The sequence below is a fragment of the Corapipo altera genome, unplaced genomic scaffold (assembly GCF_003945725.1).
Source record: "Corapipo altera isolate COAL_440 unplaced genomic scaffold, ASM394572v1 59, whole genome shotgun sequence".
NCBI lineage: Eukaryota > Metazoa > Chordata > Aves > Passeriformes > Pipridae > Corapipo > Corapipo altera.
The window spans coordinates 3,570,340-3,584,394 of NW_020884917.1; the positions used below are offsets into that span (position 1 = coordinate 3,570,340).

The following is a 14,055-nucleotide window of genomic DNA, read 5'->3' on the forward strand; positions in this document are numbered from 1 at the left end:
TTTGTGTGGGTTTTTTTTCCTTCTTGTTCTCCTTCCTTCCCTCCAGCACTGTGGTGAGAGCTGTCCCACTGATCTGACAGCTGAACCACTTCCCTATCTCATAGTCCTTCAGGATGAAACACATGCCAGAAAGTAGGCAAGTGGGCAAATTGCTTTTCTTTAACCTTCACATTTTACTAGCACTGGAGGCCCCTTTCCTGCTGCTTCTCCCAGGTGGTTTTTAGCGATCATTGCTTAGTGCAAAACGTTGCTTTCTTTCTGGTCACACAGGTCCTGTTGAAGAGTTTGCATCTAAAGCCTGACTCAGGATGACCTGGTTTTTAAAACACATGTATGAAATCCCTGTCCAGCTGATTAACATTTTTTTTCTAGCTTTGAGAAAGTTTGATGTTCCTCTAGCTAGGTTTTAACAGAAGGAAACTTCAGGTATGCTGCAAGCAACGGGCAGTATTTCTGTTTCTCAAAGCCCCTTGTGCCACTCGTGCCTGTCTTTGCCACCGGGAGAAATTCGGTGCATTTTTTAATTAAGAGCATTAGTTCAGTACAAATTCAGCTGTAGCTAGATAAATGCATTGGGACTTTTCTAGCACAATAAATCTCTGCAACATCAAAACAGCATAGGATAGAGAAGTGGGAGGAGGTATGGGTGCAGGGTGTCACGTAATAGCTGAGCAGCAGCCTGCTGCCTGAGCCCTGTCCCATTAGGGTGTTTTATAGAGCAGTCTTTCCTGGTGAAATTGCTCACTTTTCTCCCATTTGTTCTCAATGGTTTCATGTTGATTCACAGGCAGGGCAGCTGTTATTTGTACACAGGGAGCAGTAGGGACCTGACTTAGAGCCACAGCTTCTCCTTGACATCTGCAAGTGGACTGCTATAAATCCAGCTGCAGCTATTAGATAAGATAGGGCTAGGCAGCAGGAGAGAAATAGTGTGAGACACAGCTAGAGATACAACAATCCCTGTGACTTGTCTCACTGCATAAAGCCAAAGTAACACATCTGTGCAGGAAGGCAGCTACCTTCATCTACAGGGGTTGGGGTCAGAGGGCTGCTTGTCACTGTTCCCTCTGCTTTCTCCATTGTCCCCTTTACCTTGCAGCACACGGTACCTTGGAACAGTGGCTGCCAGTTGCACCTCTCCTCTTTAATTGCCTTATTATCTGGCAGTTGCTTTGTAGAAACTGTCTCATGCTGGATCTTCTTCTGCATGGTGTCTCAGTAGTCATTTCCCTGCCAAATAGTACAACTGTAAAAGCCCAGAAGGCAGCTCAGGTGGTGACAGGGCATTAGGGGGGAGGGCTCCCACAGCCACAGGGCCTACAAAGACATCCTGGCCCACTTCTCTCACCTACTGAATTAGCAGTGTTAGATCAGAGAAATAATAAAAAAAAGAAAAACCAAACACTTCAGTCTGTGAAGGAGTGTTCTTTGCTGACCTGTGTGCCAAAAAGTGGCTTCTTGGATATATACATTTAAAGCTAACCCTTGTGAGGGTTTTGGGGATGGGTTTTTTGTTTGTTTGTTTGAAGTGGAGAAGAAAGAGGAATACTGCCTTTGCTTCTTCACATGGTCTGAAGAGCTTGTTGGAAAATGTAGTCCCAGCTGTTTGTTGTCACAGCAGTGTAAGCTGTCACAGGGCTCTAAAGGAAAAGAAAAAAAAGCCACCCTCAAAACAAAAGAAGTTTGTCATTACATTATCTTTTCCCAAAGTGATGAAACACAGGCCACATCAGAGCTAGAGGCAACATGTACTAATAGTCCCTTGCAGTGCCTTTTAAAACAGTATACTTGGAGATTTCATTGTAGCAGAAGAGGACTGACCCCCTTCTCATTCTCATTGCTGCCAGGGTCATGGCAGCAGAGGAAGACCTCAAAGGTTTCCTTACACACCTGCTCAGTGCCTCCTCACAGGTACATCAGACACATTTTGAGTATGTGCAACTGAAGAAGACCGCAAGGGGTTACTGCTTGTGTTCCTGGCTCCTCACCCAGGTACAGTGGTTCCAGTAAAGTATCTCCATTCTGGCCAAGTCCTCTCAAGGCATTTAACCCCCACACACCCCCCTCCCTGTATCAAACACCTCTGAAAGAACCAGGAAATGGACTGCCACAAGACATTAAATCACTTTCCTGATGTAGATGGGGCGATCTCAAAGGCAGGCAGGGAGTCAGCGCCTCTGGGAAAGGGCAGGAGAGTGCCCCACACATCTCCAAGTCTCCCAGCCACCAGCACCAACCTTATTTTGCAGTTGAAACACCACCTTGCCTCATCAGCGAGGTACAAAATCTCTTTTGTGTTAGAAAGGACACAGTAGATGCACTCAGAACTGCAACAGACGAAGCACCAAATCACCACGGGGCAGTTCACATTAGCAAAGCTGCAGCAGCTGGCAGCTCCTAGGGCATCACTACTGCCAAGTAAAATCCTGTTGGAATTGGCGAGGCAACAAGAGGAAAGGCGTGTAAACAATCTGAAAGTAATTCATATGGATGTCCACACAGGTGTTGTGTTTTCAAGAAAAGACCAAGCACCAAGCAAGTTTGCTAGCAGAGAAGTCCATGTGTTGTAAGAGGTGGTGTCATCCATCAACACTAGGAAATAAACTACCCAGACTTCAGGAAAACTTCACCTGAAATTGAATTTCAATGTACAAAGGCTTCTATTCAATGTGTCCAGGACAATGCCAGCTGTCATAGATACATTTCATAATATAAAAGGACTTAACAACATCTATCTACTAACATGAGGTCTGTTGTCATTTCTATTGACAGAAAAAGGTTGGATTTGCTTTTAAAAAATCGTCTTGTATACATAACCATACTCAGTGACATACACAGCTTTACACTTCAAATGCACACTAATTTAGAAAATATATACAGTTGTGGTGTGCAGATGGAACTAGTATTCATATAGAAAATTTACTTTTTTGTTATCTTACGTATCTATCAAGCCTTGACTGCACACACGGAAGTACTTTGCTTTCTCCCTTATTATGATGCACAGTAAGGGAAAACCTTAGTTCCAGGTTCACCCAAGTCAGGTATGCAGGAATGTACTCCTCCAAACGGCCAGCAGCTTTTAGGAACAGTGGCCCTTAGAAGTTTTTCTGCTAAGACACCCATATTCGCAATAAAAAAGGTGCTCTGCAAATTCAGCTTGACACCTAGAAACAAGTTCTCACAAACCACTTGCATGTAACAATGCCACCATAAAGCTTCGGCTCCTTGTGCAACACATTACTCCAAACCACGCTGGTGATCTCTGTGCCCTGGGTGGCGTGACACAGCAGCAGTCTGTGTATGGGCAGTGACTAAGCTTTTACTGCGTACCCAAAGGTCCACACTGGACTCCTAACTCTGTTTTTGCAGGTCTTTCAGCAGCAGGAGGCAATGGCATCTGTTTTTTGGTCACTCTTCAGTGGCACGACTCTGAATATGCACAAAGGGAGAAGGTCCCATTAGTACATTGTCATGTTTCAGAGCAGCTTCACATTTTTGCTAGACATAGAGGGGTGTAAGAGCTCTGACAGCTAAAGGGGCTCTGTGTTTACTTGAAGCTGTTCACCTGTGGTCACTCAGAGTTGGCCATGAGCACTCACAGCAAAACACATGAAGAGCTGAGCCACTGAAAGTCAAACCATCTGTGCATCAGGTCAAATAATGCTATTAAGCACCTGTCCCAAAAACCTAGAGAGGAGAGCAGATTTACAGATATGTCACCTGAAGATGACAGCTCCACTTGGTACATTTTGTGGCAGCAGTAAGACTATAATGAAAGCTACTATGTCTCTGGGACTAAACTCCCATCAACATCAAAGGGAGTAAACCTGTAACTATGCTCCCATCCATTCTTACTGTAAATATTTTCCAATTTAGGGAAGAAAACCAACGGATTTCAGCGTTTCTACCCGTTCTGTCAGGAGGCACAAGTAGCTCTGAAGTTATGACACCTCCCTCTCACCACAAACATTTAGGTTATCTGTTTCATACAATCTCACTGCTGGCAAAACAAGGTGAGTCAGGATGCCAATCACACAGGCAGAGTCCAGGTGATGGACAACAAGAAACACTCAAGTCCCAGTCCTTCACTGTTTGGATGCATCATTTAAAGTAATGACTCCCTCTTTTCTAGGGCACTTGGCAGAACCCCTGCCATGGCTCAACCAATGCTGGTACTCCAGTCACAGCAACTTCTATTGCAGCATCTTTCTGTTATACATCAGAACCAAACTGTACAAGAAAAAATCATAAAAGAAAAACATGGTCTTCACAATTTCTGATAAAAGCATTGTCCTACCCACTTCTACCCTCTTTCTCTATTTCCCTTAGATGAGGGCATTTCTGCTGTGGGGTCTTAGGAGGGTGCATCACTCTGGGGCTGCAGAAAGAACTGCTATCAGTAACGTGCCACAATGCAATTAAAACCATGATTAAAATGAACAATAAATAAAGAGAAAGACATACAGGTTTTAAATATAGGTTTCCATTAAAAGCATTACAAAGACAACTTCTCTCATTTTGAAGACAAAGAAAAAATCCACTTCTACTGAAAACAAAAGAAAAAAAAATTTAAAAATCACCCCCTTTGCAAATAACTTTAATGAGGAAAGGTGCAGGGAAGGGAGGGAGAGAGGACTTGGAGAACTAGCAAGTGTTCAAAGGGGCAGATGCCCTCCATCTTGGTCATTTTGCAATTGCACCTTCTTCTCGCACAGTCACGTTAGAGAGCCAGAGTCCTCACGTGGAGGATTTCACCACCTGCTCGTATGGGGGAGGTGGTGTGTTGCAGTAGGAAGGTGGGGGTGGGTAAACCGGGTTTCCTTGTGGGGAATTGGGCTGGACGTGGAAAGCCATAGCCATGGGATTCATCACAGGTCCACCTGGATCTGTGTAATACGGCACTCCAGGTTGTTGTGACCCTGAAAGAAAGAACAGGAAAGAAAAGGTGTCAACAACAGCAGTGACATCAGGTTGTGGTCTCCCAGGGCCTGTGCTCTGCGCAACCAGATAAATTCAAGTTTTTTTCAAAGTGTTCATCAGAGTAAAGACAAGGAGCTATCTTTCTCCCTTCCAGAGAAAACACAGCCTTGCAGGACTACATTCACTTCTTCAGATATCACCAAGAGTTTCAATTTTGCATTCAATTGAAATCACTTAGTGAAACAAAGGGCACCACTAGTCCAAGCAACAACCATTTGAAAGGGAAAACAGCAATCCCTGTTCAGTTGCACTGACAGAAAAGCTACTATGTCTGCAGAGAGGAGAGGTGTAGGATCCCAGATGGACAAAGGAGTTTCTACTGTGGCCCTGACTCAGGTGTCAAATCTTACAAAAGGACTTCATAGATTATTTTGTGGTGTACTGGATCTGGTGATAAGTCAGAGTGCATCTCAGATAATTTCCCTTCTAGGTATGATACAGCTTGGAAGCAAGAGGCCAAGTTGAAGCCAGTTACGGCTGGCTAACACAATGGGACAAGATTGTTTTGCACAGATTAAATTTAAGAAATGACGTCTGAGCCTGCAGGGACATGGAAAGGAAATGTATGATCAAACACAAAATTCCGTGGCTATGACACACGAGGAGTAACAGAGACTGCTGCCATTAGGAACCAAGGTGGTGTGTAACCCTCCTCAGATATCACAGCGGGTGGTGAAGATGACCTAATGCAATTGAATTCACAGACTGTCTCTATCTTAAGAAGTAAATTAGTTTTCTTCTCTTTCTCCCTGTCTACTTAAATAAAGATGGACTGAGAAAAAAAGATCATGTCTGACCAACAAGTTTTCTTCTTTTGATGCTAATCTGTGTTTCCTAAAATGACACAGACTCTAAGGGATCTCCCCCTCAATCATTCCTTTCTGTGACCCTGGGCTCAGTATTGCCACAGAAGGAATACAGGCTTCTTTAAGCATTCCTACAACCTCAAGCATTCAGGAAAGAGCTACATGCCAAATCCCAAAACATGTTATTACAATATTAAAATCAGATAGGGAACATGGACACAAACTGTCCTAGAGCCTGAGGTGTCTGCCAAAGGAGCTGTGTTTGGACACTCAGGAGGAAAGAGGATAGAAAGATCAGGAATGAAGCTATTTCCTTCTTAACACAGTAATTTTTAACACACCATCACAATAGTTTTTCCTTTTGCCTGTGTGAGTGAAGAGAGCTGCTCCACAGCATCCCTTCTTTGCTCCAGTAACAAGACCCCTGCTCTGCATCCAGTTCATGACTGCAGGAGAGCCAGGCTGGGCTAACCTGTCCAAAAGCCAGGAGCTGAATCTTACCTCTCCAAAATTTGGGCTATTACCCTCTTCTGTAGCCTTTTTCTTAAGCATTTTTGATTAAATGGACAGTTAAATCCTGCCCAGCTCTGGGTTGCTGATTCCCATCTTTATAGGAAATTGGAGAGGTTGAGGTAGCTTTCTGCAGCTTGCTCTTTAGGAAAATAACCATTTGCATTAAAATTTACATGTAATATTGAATCTGTGGCGGGAGAGAGGGGAGGGAAGTGTGGACACCAATCTTTCAGTTCATTAAACACAGAAGAAAACAACATCTGAATATCAACGTCCTTGTGGGATCAGCTGAGCAAGCATTTGGTAAGTGACCGTAAAGGGACCTGACCATTGCCAGCACCTGAACCACCAGTTTGGGGCTATGTAGGCCAGGACTGAAGTGAGGGATACCACCAGATCTGCAAACTGCTTCTTGTGGGCGAGGTGTTCAATTTATTTTCCCAATCAGGCCCACAGAAAAAGCACTCCCAGCAGAAAACGCTGCTTCTATCACTGCAGAGAAGGAAGGAGACTGGCAATGAAACATGTTTTAAAGGGCTCCATCGACCTCAACAGTGAATTGGCTACTGCTACCAAACCTGGAAATTATCTGCTGAATATTCCTAGATTAGTAGAAAAACTAAAAATAAAAAATAAAATAAAAAAAAAAGATGGAGTTACCTCAGAGCCCAAAGCTTTTAAGTAACAGTAACAACAGTCTGGAAGCAAGTGCCAAAAACAGGTCAAAGAGCTTGTGCTTATTTTATATTTGTCCATGATTTGTGTTCCATGAAGCATCATGAAAAAGTAAAACAGTGCTCTAAATTTAAATCCAGTGTTTACCAATCCAGCCAAAGACACTCCCTGTTCACATAATCTCAAGGCTATTTTTCAGGCTTAAAAATATCAGTTTAGTCAGCTTGGCTCTCCCCACAGCTGAAAAATACTCTCTGTTCAGTCAAGGAGAAAAACAGATGCAGAACAGAAGCCCTAAAAAATACCTCTTAGGATTTAAACAAGGAGGGTGAATAAAGTGTCTGTAACACTTTTTTAACCGTTTAGACCTGAGAGAGGGCAGAGGAATGCACTATGAGTCCATGCTTAAGGATAAAGAAAGAACATTTCCAAAGTCTACACGAGGCACATGGATGTGTAATAGCTGGCACTAGAGCAGTCAGAGCCCAAATGCTGCATTTCTGCACAACACTCATAGTCACAGCAAGCTGGGGGAGGTGTTTTAGGACACTTTTGTAAGGAGGCTGTCTTGATGCAGTATTGCACAGAGATGTAATAGTTCGGAAGACTTTCGATAGAGAAGTTTTAGGCACCATATTTTCTGAGAGGTCCTTCTTCTCATTACAAAATATTCAGTCTTGTTTCCGTGATGGTCTGGGAGAAAAAGTGCCAGTGTCCCAAGCACGCCTGCATATGTGTATGTGTGTGTACTTTCGCTGGCACACTTTAGCACTGACTTGTGCAATGTGGAGAGCAGTTAAAAATGTCTCAGTTTGGCCCTGCTGAGGCAGGGAGAAAGAAAGCACCAGAGTGTGCACTCAGATAAAATCTCAGCACTGTAGAAGGTCTTTCAACTAGAGAGAGCTGCATTTAAAATAAGGCACAAACAGCTTCTGCTTACAGGTAAGTCACATTTTGCAGGATTCTCCGAACTGGAACTATTTAACAGAGGGGAAGAAATTACAAATTTTGAAAGCAGTATTGTCAGAGGAGCCCTCACTAGGTAGGATCCTCCTGATGCTCACAGCCAGTACTGACTGGAGAGACAGTAAGCAGACTAACACGGGAGATGGACCACTTTGCCACAGAAAAACTGTAGCACAGAGTATTGAAGGCAAATAAAAAGACTTGCAAGACAGCCAGACTGTGGAAGAAAATGCTAGGCTTTCCTTCACCTCTGCCAGATGTTATCAGTTGTATTTAAACTCTTTCTTCACAGTACTGTTCATTTTGGATACCTATCATTTTGTCTACACTGCAAAGGGGGAGCTTGCTAGCCTCCTTCCATGCATGGATACACAGCTATAAAGGAATTAGGAACCAAAACAGAAGGGAACTCAAAGTCCTCTGATCTTGGGTTTCAAAACCACTTCTGTACACTGCAGCTGAATAATGCTGTTTGAAAGGCTGAAGACATCACTCATCACAGGAGGTGGCTGCGTGGTTTAATCAAGTGCAATCCCTTGTCAGAATCCCACAGTTCCCAAAACGCAAACAAACAAAAGCTCAAAGCCTGCCCTTTTAAAATACTTTGGCAAATGTAAGAAACTAGTGAAACTTTTATAATGAGCAGTCTCTGACCTGATGCAGTGTTGACTGGTTGTCTGGTGTAAGACACATTAAAAGTAGGTTCTTCTACTAATGGAGGAGGGTACATCCGTCTTCGGATAAAGAAACCAGCTCCACAACAGAACAGAACTCCCATCATCAAAAGGAACCTGGGGGAAAAAAAAAAAGAGGGAAGTCAAAACCCACCTGCATTCAGGCAGCTCTCAAACCCAGACTGTTCACTGAAAACACCTTACATCAGCCTACGACTTTTAACAGGGTTTCTTAAATAGGATGTCTCTTGAGAGCAGGTCTGTCATTTAAGGCAGCACACATGGGGCACTTATGGATGCATTATGGACGTATTTAGTGATTTGTACTATTGTCAATGTCTTCTGTCATGTAAAATACAAATCTGAAACAAAAACACCCTTGACCTTTTCGAAAGTTCACGTTCATACCTGACCATTGCCACCAGGATGCTGAACTGAAATTCCAGGTAAGTACAGTTTCAAACTGTGCATCTTGGATGCAGGCTTCAGGCTTACAGCATCTAGGCTGGTCAGGAGGTTTGTGGGAGACAGAGGAATACTATTCTGCAGTTGCCATTAAAAGAAGATTCTTAGATGTTCTTAAACCACCCAACACTGTAATTCCATCTCCTGTGGGAAATATGGTAGCTGGCATTTAAGCTCAAGCCAGAAGACTGAAGCATTCAGCACCGATGACGACAAGCTTTGCTTTGTGCTTCCTAGATGGGTCATTAAATTCTGAAGGAAAAGGACATAATTTTGCTTCAGTTCTCCTCCTCTTAGCTGCTTTTTTGACCTAACTAAACTGTCCTCATCATTCCCTTGCCCTGGTGCTGTGAAAGTAGGAATATGCAGCAAGGGCACACGAGATTTTGTTCTTTTGACAGTGGCTTTCACTGTGTTTTCTTGACGAGTTATAAGACATGCCAGTGACTCATGCAAGCTCTTTTAAATACACATGGTTCTTCTGCTGTAAGTGCCTTCTCATTTGGTGGCCCTTGGACAATGACAACTGTGTTTTTTTGGAAGGGAAGGAAGTTGGCCAGAGGCAAGCCTACACACCATGCTTATCTCCTCTGAAGAATTCCCAGATGCCTGAGAGGAAGCGTGTGGCACAGCATGGCAGCAAGAGTAATTTCACGCAAAGGGTCAAACTCTGTTCTTGTTTCTACATTAGAAATGAGAGCAGAAGGAGGTCCTGTTTCCCTGAGCCAATATTAATAGATTCCCCTTTGGCAATACTCCTGCAAAGGATTTGTTCCAAACAGAAAAACAGAGATTTACGACGTCACCCCAGGGATTGAGATAGAGAGCTCTTCAGTTACATCAGTAAGGATTGTACACTGAAATCCTACAGTCAGCTTTGGGAAATCTCTGTATTATAGTATATATCAGGCTTCTGGTTTTCAGTGTTTATTTGTTTCAATTTTTAAAGCTTTTATTTTTTTAATCAGACTTCAAATTCTACATAAAAATGCCTGAAATCAGGTTTTCTAGGAGACTATTTGCTTTCTATCTACTGCAATGAGACAATGAGAAGGTTTTATTCAGGTGCTTTCTTAAATTCCACTCCAAAAGGAATTTACCTTATTTTTTCATTATGTATATAACAGTGATTTGTTTAAGCTTTATCCAGATTACGGAGCTGCTGGTTTCACAAGCTCAAATCTTTCTGCCTTCTTTTCCCTTGCTGTCATCTCCAGTAAAATCCTCATAGACATAAATGTACTTCTCTTCCTTTTTAATTGAAGCCTCAATTCAGCTGGCAAGAATATATTAAACCCTGCCTAAAAGCACAATCCTCCTCATACAATCCTCTTTTAAAACTGAGTGCCCAACAAAAACAGATGAACACCACTGCTTTGTAGTAGCTAGGACAGGCATAAAGAATTCAGCAATTTCAGATAAAAATGGGACCACTGCCTGTACAAACCCACAGGATACAGAAGCAGGAAAGGTCAACCTGACACGAGTAACCTTTTCCAGTGTTTTCTCACTACATCGGGAGAATTTTATAAGCAAAAACCCCAAATCATTGCATTTCTATGTACATGTACACTTTACCGCATACTTGTACTACTGTACTTTAAAATGCTAGGGCTGGCAATACCCTGATTTAAGTCCAACAAACAAGACAAGTTAAGGACAAACATAAAATTCCCACATGCCCTGACTTACCAAAAATACCATAGTCTCTGGATAGAGAGAGCTCTTACACAGCATCTTGAACCACAGCAATCTTCATAGGAGCGACATCTGCAGAGAAATAAAGAGATGGGGCATAAGGGGAGTGGTTGTCACTCAGCTTAAAATGGCATTCTCAACCCTGACACCATTCACACCCCTGACCAAAGCATTATTTATGACATTGCCATGAGTCCAGGAGGCAAAGCCTCACGAAAGTGTTCAAGGCCAAGCTGGATGCGGTTTTGAGCATACTGGTCTAGTTGAAGATCCCCTGCCACTAGAGGGGCAGGTAGGAGAGTTGGACTAGATGATCTTTAAAAGTCCCTTCCAACCCAAACCATTCTGTGGGCCTATGAACAAGAACAGATTACCCTTGGCTGGATGAAGTTGTCTATCACATATGTGGAACAGCTCTCTCACTATTCAGGAAATTTTTGAGTGTTATTGAAACTACCTTCCTATATACCAAATCTCAAACCACCTCAAAAAGACTGAATGCAGTGTTCAATTCTGTATAAATAAGGACATGTTATAAAGAAAAGCAGTATTACTGTGTTTTCTTTCACAGTAAATGAACACAGGAGACCTCAAACAGACATCTGGGGTTTTATTCACTGCAAGAGACAAGAACTGCCAGGACAAAACTGCAGATCACCCATTCTTTGCAAATCAGCAGCTTCCAAACACAGAAACTACTGAGTGCAAAGAAACACAAAGTGTACTGTTATTTGCAAGTTTAACATCCTTTTTTGCTTCTCAGAAGTTGCACTGGACTGCAACTGCCAACAACTCCCAGTACTAACACAGGCTTTCCCCTAAAACCCCCAACATTTCAAATTAAAAATGGTTCTATTTCATATGAAATATTAAAGGTATTACAACACCAATAACTGGAAGCACAAGGTACTACCTTCACTAAAAGCCAGAACATACATTAACAGCAACCTCTGAACAATTTCTATAGTAACTGCCATTTCCCACACCAATGAGACACGTTTCATAGGGAAAAGGACCGAGCTAACACAGAAACTATGGTGTCAGACTCAGATGAAAATATGCAGATTATCATATCCACATACCAAAAAAAAAAAAGAGGTGACCAGCTGGACTGGTCTTTGTAAGGGTGTTCACATCTGTTTGCTTAATGCACATATTTATTTAAGCATCCGATCCTAGAAAATCTGCTCAACCGCATGAGTGTGCTCTCGTATTTGTATGCAAACTAAAAATCTTCAATTGAATAATTGTACAGTCAATTACACATTTACATGCTCAATTAACAAGCCTTTGCTCACAAAACACATTGTCACATAGGCTTCATTCTCTAACTGAGGCCAGAGGAGGATGCTCTATGGATACATAATCAGCTGTTTTGCAAGTGAAAACAGTTACATACTCTTCTGATGACAAATAAGTAGGATTTATTTAAGCAAGCTGGAGGCTCTGACATGATCACTATGGCAAGGTTCATTAATAGACTCAGGTACCCTGTTTGAGACTCAGGCAAAGGAAGTTGCTCATATCAAAAGAGAAGACACCCACTTTGCTGTCACTGAACCTGAAAGCGAACCATCTCCAACTTTTCTTCTTTAAAGCTTGCCAGGATCCTAACAACTGCTCATACTCAAAGCTACCAGACCTCATAAAACTACTAATAAGACTTGGCAACTCAGCATTAACTTCAGTCCTATCAGGACCAAGAAATTAAGCATTCCTCCATACTCCCACAGTGGATCAACCCAACAGGAGCTTTCAAGACATATGTCAAATGCATGGACAGAATTCAGGTCCCTTACAAAATGGGCTGGAAACTGCTGCCTTCTGTTAAACCAGTGGTCTACCACGACCCTTTTGCTTTTCAACATGCTTCTGGTTGAAGCATTTCAGCCACATCGATGGGCACCTGTCCCCTTAGCTGATGCTGCACACTAAGGACTTTGTCAGGCCAGAAAAGCAGAGAAGAAACAGCACCGATAAATCTAGAAGCCCTTCTTGAGGCCATTAAGGCAAAAATAAAAAGAAGGATTTTAGGGATGTTAGCAGTCTTTATCTCTGCCTCCTCATACTGGCTTTGTCAGTTCCGACACCTACACCTGACCATACACAGGATAAGGAGGAGATGCACCATTTCCCAGAGTCCCAAGAGCTTAACTTGTAATAAAATTTAAACTAAAACAGAGAGGGCATGGAAGCTGGACGTACACCTCTCCTATGCCCAACCCTTGCATTGCTTATTTTGCATCTGTTTTCTCAAGAACCAGAAGAGAAGGGAAACAGCTATTTTAAAATGTGTAATTACAGTCATTTAAATCACCAAAATTAAAGGAGCATCTGTATGAGAAGCATAGTACTTGAATTTACTTTTTATTTTTAATCTTTAAATTATCTAGGCTTATGAGTCAGCACCATTTTAAAAGTCTCAATGGTTTAGCTTTTATTCTGGCAAAAGAGAGCTAAGGTACCAGCTGGAAGTCAGAAATGCTACACTGCTGAATGTTTATGAAGCTCCTGAGACCATTGACTGGCAAACAAACAAGCCATCAAAGAGAAGTTTTGTCTTCCACACAGATGACTGCACTTCCAAATGGTTGAAAACAGCGATGTAAAGGACAGAGGAGTCTCTCATTGTGCCCATGTTTAGAGAAGCTCCAATTCCTGATAATCCAATTTCTGAGCCAACTGCATCCAAGGCTAAGCACTGTACTTGCTGGGTGGATCTATGAAGGTAAACCTGTATCACAACTCAGAGGCAAATCCCTTTGAGATCTGACACTAGTAATTTTTTCACTTTTTAGCCATAAAACCAAACAGGGGTTTTATTTTGTGTGCCTGTGAGAATGAACACATGTACCCATAGGTAGGAGCCTGGAATCAAGGACAATGCCATGATACAAACAGCAGCTTGTTATTCCCCACCACCTGACTGCAGCACCAAAAAAGACTGGAAGAACAAACAGCCTGTTTGCTGATACTGCTCTCAGGCTACAGCAAAAGCTCTGTTGATCTCTTGTTCCTGACTTAATGTGCTATGAAAAAACAACACAGTTTCTGACAATATCAATTCAAATAACACAATAATTAACTTACTTGCAAAAGCCAGATTTATTAGCAGGCAAAAAACAACAATAAAATCAGTTTATTAATCGAGTAACATAGAAGTTTAAGTATAATCATTCCTTGATCTCTTACTGCCTGACAGCAAATCTCAGCAAAATTAAGATCCTGGTTCATTAAGAAAACAAAAAAAAACCTACAAAAAAACCCACCCGCAAAAC

The 14,055-nt window shown here is 42.3% G+C and overlaps 1 protein-coding gene across 3 annotated transcripts in view; it reads right to left on the reverse strand.

The window, feature by feature from the left end:
• Positions 1–4,461: 4,461 nt before the first annotated feature.
• VOPP1 (VOPP1, WBP1/VOPP1 family member) overlaps positions 4,462–14,055 on the reverse strand; it is a 79,893-nt gene continuing 70,299 nt past the window's right edge. For all 3 annotated transcript variants that reach the window (XM_027656032.1, XM_027656030.1, XM_027656031.1), the window contains 3 exons: positions 10,772–10,849; positions 8,595–8,731; positions 4,462–4,919 (listed from right to left, as the gene is read on the reverse strand). In XM_027656032.1, the coding sequence (XP_027511833.1) occupies positions 4,738–4,919; positions 8,595–8,731; positions 10,772–10,849 (397 nt within the window). In that variant the 3' untranslated portion in view covers positions 4,462–4,737. The remainder of the gene's footprint in view (positions 4,920–8,594; positions 8,732–10,771; positions 10,850–14,055) is intronic.